The 4573-nt window shown below is 36.8% G+C and overlaps 1 protein-coding gene across 1 annotated transcript in view; it reads left to right on the plus strand.

The window, feature by feature from the left end:
- LOC122346048 (proline dehydrogenase 1, mitochondrial-like) overlaps window positions 1-2940 on the plus strand; it is a 10454-nt gene extending 7514 nt beyond the window's left edge. Inside the window, exons 11-13 of the mRNA XM_043240700.1 lie at window positions 840-938; window positions 1517-1605; window positions 1693-2940. Of these exons, the coding sequence (XP_043096635.1) occupies window positions 840-938; window positions 1517-1605; window positions 1693-1883 (379 nt within the window). The 3' untranslated portion in view covers window positions 1884-2940. The remainder of the gene's footprint in view (window positions 1-839; window positions 939-1516; window positions 1606-1692) is intronic.
- Window positions 2941-4573: the final 1633 nt, after the last annotated feature.

Genomic DNA, 4573 nt, shown 5'->3' on the forward strand with positions numbered 1-4573 from the left:
CAACCAATTATCTGTAGAATATTTAAATTTTTCATTTTATTTCATATAGCCCTTTATTTAAAAAAAGTGAACATTAGAAAAATAATTCAATAAAAAAAAAACAAGTTTTTGAAAATACATTTATTGTTTAAAGATTTAATTTATTCCCTTTTATTGCACATACGCCATTATGTGATGAAAAGCAACATTTAGTATTTTAGTTAAATCCACACAATCTCTTATCTAATGGAAACATTTAGAAATATGATTTAGTAAAAATACGTTTTTATTTCATTTTACTTTTCTTTAAAAAAAAAAAGCAAAAATGTAATTCATTTAAAAATCCTTATTTCCACATAAATCATTATCCACTGAAAAGCATGCATTTTTATTTTGTTGAAAATACAAAAACAATGAAAATGTAATTTAAAATGATATTAATTGTTTAAATATATTTTTGTTTTTATTTTATTTCACACAAACCATTATCTGCAAACTCTTTTTCTTTCTTTCATTTACTTTACATTACGTCATGACCTGAGAATGAACCCCGCCCGTTGGCTTTTTGCATGATGCATTATATAATCATTGGTGTCTATCCTGCACATTTTATACCACACAATGTACCGTACAATTTAATTCCTCTCTCTTGTCTCAGATGAATACTGTATTCATGACCAAACACACCTGCTTACCCGTGCCAAGCTTGTTTTGCCCATCAGTCACTAACGTGCTTCACAAATGTGAGGGCAATGTTTCGACTCGCCGCACATACTTAAGGATTACTTCCTTTTATTCGTCCGTCTCAGTCATTGATCGATTCCTGGAAGGCTTCATTAACCCTGATCTCTGTCTGTTAGGTGTCTGGAGTATATTCTGGAGGAGATCAACCACAACAGGATGGCCAATGTCATGGTGGCGTCTCACAACGAGGACACGGTCAAATTCACGCTGGACAAGTGAGTCCAAAAGAGACCAGAGACCAAGTCACCAATTCTAAACCTAGGCTTAAACTTAGTCCTAGGCTAAAATGTAAATCTGAGCCGTTTCAACTTAAAGAAACTCGCACTGGCTGATCTTAAAACATGTCAATGCCTTTGTTTTGTCTTAAGATGCAAAACCAGTAATGTTTTTTTCTAAAATTTACAAAAATCGCTTGCGTCCTAATTGAACTACGGCCTAATCCTGGTTTAGGCGAAGCCCCGTCTATAAAACCGGACTTAAAAGTATTCTAGTATTTGATTTTTGACCCAAAAATGTAAATTCTGGCATCATTAATCACCCCCTAACCGTCTACTTACTTTTATAAAGTAAAAGTTGCTGTTGATGCTACTCTAAACGCACTCTAAAATCTGAAGTATTTGAAAAAACACTTAAAGGGATAGTTCACCCAAGCCATCCTAAGTGTATGTTACTTTCTTCATTCAGACGAACAGTTTTTTAAAAAACGTGTCGTGGCTCTTCCAAGCTTCTGGTTTATTATTTTAAAGCTCTCTAAATTGCGCGTACATTTACGCCTCTGTGTTCTCCTGCACAGAATGAACGAGATGAGTCTCTTTCCGACGGAGAACAAGGTGTACTTTGGCCAGCTGCTGGGGATGTGCGATCAGATCAGCTTCCCGCTGGGTGAGTGGAGAGCCGGGCGGCGCGGGGGAAGGAGCAGATGTGTGGACAGATGCGAGGGTGCTGACGCGCTTGTGTTTGTGTGAGCAGGTCAGGCGGGGTTCCCCGTGTACAAGTATGTGCCGTACGGCCCGGTGAACGAGGTCATCCCGTACCTGTCCCGCCGGGCGCAGGAGAACCGCGGCTTCATGAAGGGCTCTCAGAGAGAACGCAGTCTGCTGTGGAAGGAGCTCAAGCGCAGGTTCTTCAGTCGACAGCTGCTCTACAGACCCGTCTACTAAACCTGACGTCTGCTGCGCTCTCTCAGTTTCTCCACACCGAGCGGACATCTTGTAGGTCTATAGTTCGTCATCAGCGGCTTTGAAATGAACTGGAGTTAAAGACAACATGAAACTGCATTCGCAATGCCTTAAACTTCTGCAGTGTGACGTGAAAAACAGAAAGTGAAACAGTGGAACTTAATTTGAGAAAAGGAAACCTTTTTAGTAATATCTTGTTTTTCTAGATCAACAGATGATTTATTTATTTTTTTACGAAGAAATTAAATAAAAAGCAACTCATTGGCACTTAGCAACCGCATAGCAACACCCTAGCAATCACCCTGGATATCTTAGCGACTGCATAGCAACACCTTGGCAACCACAATAAAAAAATTCAAACTTTAAGCTTTTAAAAGTACTTTTAAACTTCAAACCATTTCAGACTGAAAACCATCAAACCCCAGTTTCACAGACAAGGCTTAAACCTAGTCCTAGACTAAAATGTAAATCTGAGCGGTTTCAACTGAAAGAAACTCAGAAGCTCGCAAGAGTGATCTTAAAGCATTTCAGTGCCTTTGTTTTGTCTTAAGATGCACACCAGTAATGTTTTATTTTTTTTTTCGAAAACATGTTTGAAAATTACTTTAATGTCCTAATTGAACTATGGCTTTATCCTTGCTTAGGCTAACCCCCGTCTATTAAACCGGACCTTAAACCTCTTAAACTTTTAATCTTTTCAATCGTTTTCAATCTTTCTGGCCAACGTAACGTTTGACTTGAGAAACCTTTTTTTCAATTATTTTCAATCTTCTATTTGTCCTACACACTTATTGGATCTAATATGCATTTGTTGTATTTTATTCAACTTAACACAAACCTAGTATCTGATAAAAAGCTAATATTTAAAAACACATTTTTATATTTTATTTATCCCATGCTGCCAGTTATCAGATTTCATATAAATTATATATTTTTTTCTACATAACCCATTATTCAAAAAAAAATATTTAAAAACATATTCATTTTTATTTATTGTTTTTAAATTTAATTTATTCCACATAAATCTTCAAAAAACAAAGGTAAATATTGTTTAAATATATTTATACTTTATTTCTATATTTTATTCCACAGCAGATTGTCAGATGTATGTTTTATATATTAAACCGAAAGTGAGGCGAAGTAAAAGAAAAAATGCATGACAAACCTGAAAGACTGGTGTAAAAGTGTTATGCAGCCAGCCCCAGGTCTTTAACTGGGTGAGACGTGTTAAGTTATGTGTTAAGATAAGTTACTTGAACAGAAAAGATAAGTTATGTCAGAAATGGACAAGTTAGTAAGACTGTAAATGGCCTGATTTCATGTTGTCTTTAAACCCGCTCTAATCCTTCATGTTCAAGCACTGTATCAGACACGGCACCGAACCAGAATCAGCTGCCGTTTTCAATCTCAAGCCTTTTTAAAAAACATAAAACCTCTGCATTTATCACAAAGACCACATGCAGCGCGGTAAGATCATGTAACTACTGATTAAAACCATCATTGTTTATTGCATACCATTTTAAGGTTAGACCTCTTTTGGACTATTTTCATACTGACAATGATGAGTTATTTTTTTAAATGTGTTTCATAGTTTCTTGATCATGTAATTTTTAAACGTCTATATTGTCAGACATTTTTAGCACTGGATATATTCTGCTAACAATATTATTTTTTGTAAATTCCTCGTTTGTTTTGCTCCTTTTAAATGTAAGTTTGGGACAAATGAGTTTGGATGACGTGTGCATGTGCATTTTTTTTTTTTAAATGTAAATAATGAAATGTATTTATAGCTCTTAGTTCTCACTCCTAGATGATTTTGGACGCTTTTGCACTGTTTTTAACTGAATGAAATGAAAGCGTACGGCTGTATGTAACAGTTTTTACAAATATTGACCCATGTGTCCGTTTCGATGTATAGTTACGTTGTATAAACTACCGAAAATGATATTTTACGAATGCATGCATAATGAATAACCAGGTCTCGTATGCATGGAGGAAAATACTTTTTATAATAAAAAAGTCATTTAAAAATACCGTTGAGTTTATTTTAGGGTGTGATGTGTTTGCACACTGTTTCGTATCACGATATCTGCAGTGCATTCAGTTTGATTATGCAAACGGGATCATCATAAACGCGCTCTTGCAAAACATATCAGGAAGTGGCTTTATTACTTTGTTCCTGTCTTGCCAAGTACCTGAGCGCAACAAGGAAATGAATGGCACACACTGAACACATTGAAGCTGAAATGGAGTCGCTCTCTGTGGAGGAGCTGTGTTGTCCCGTGTGCTGCGAGATCTTCAGATCTCCTGTGTTTCTGTCGTGCAGTCACAGCGTCTGTAAAGACTGTCTTCAGGCGTTCTGGAAGAGCAGGAGAACTCGGGAGTGTCCGGTCTGCCGGAGGAGGTCCTCGAAGACAGATCCTCCCGGAAATCTTGTGCTGAAGAACCTGTGCGAGTCCTTCTTGAACGTTGAGGAGGTCTGTGACGTGCATGGCGAGAAACTCAAACTCTTCTGTGAGGAGGACGAGGAGTGTGTGTGTTTAGTGTGCAGAGACTCAGAAAAACACAATCGGCACAAATTCAGGACGATCTGTGAACTTCTTCCATCTTACAAGGTAAGAAAAGATTCAGGTAATTATAGTAATGAAGGCATACATATAAAGTGTATATAT

Source organism: Puntigrus tetrazona, chromosome 5, assembly GCF_018831695.1.
Source record: "Puntigrus tetrazona isolate hp1 chromosome 5, ASM1883169v1, whole genome shotgun sequence".
NCBI lineage: Eukaryota > Metazoa > Chordata > Actinopteri > Cypriniformes > Cyprinidae > Puntigrus > Puntigrus tetrazona.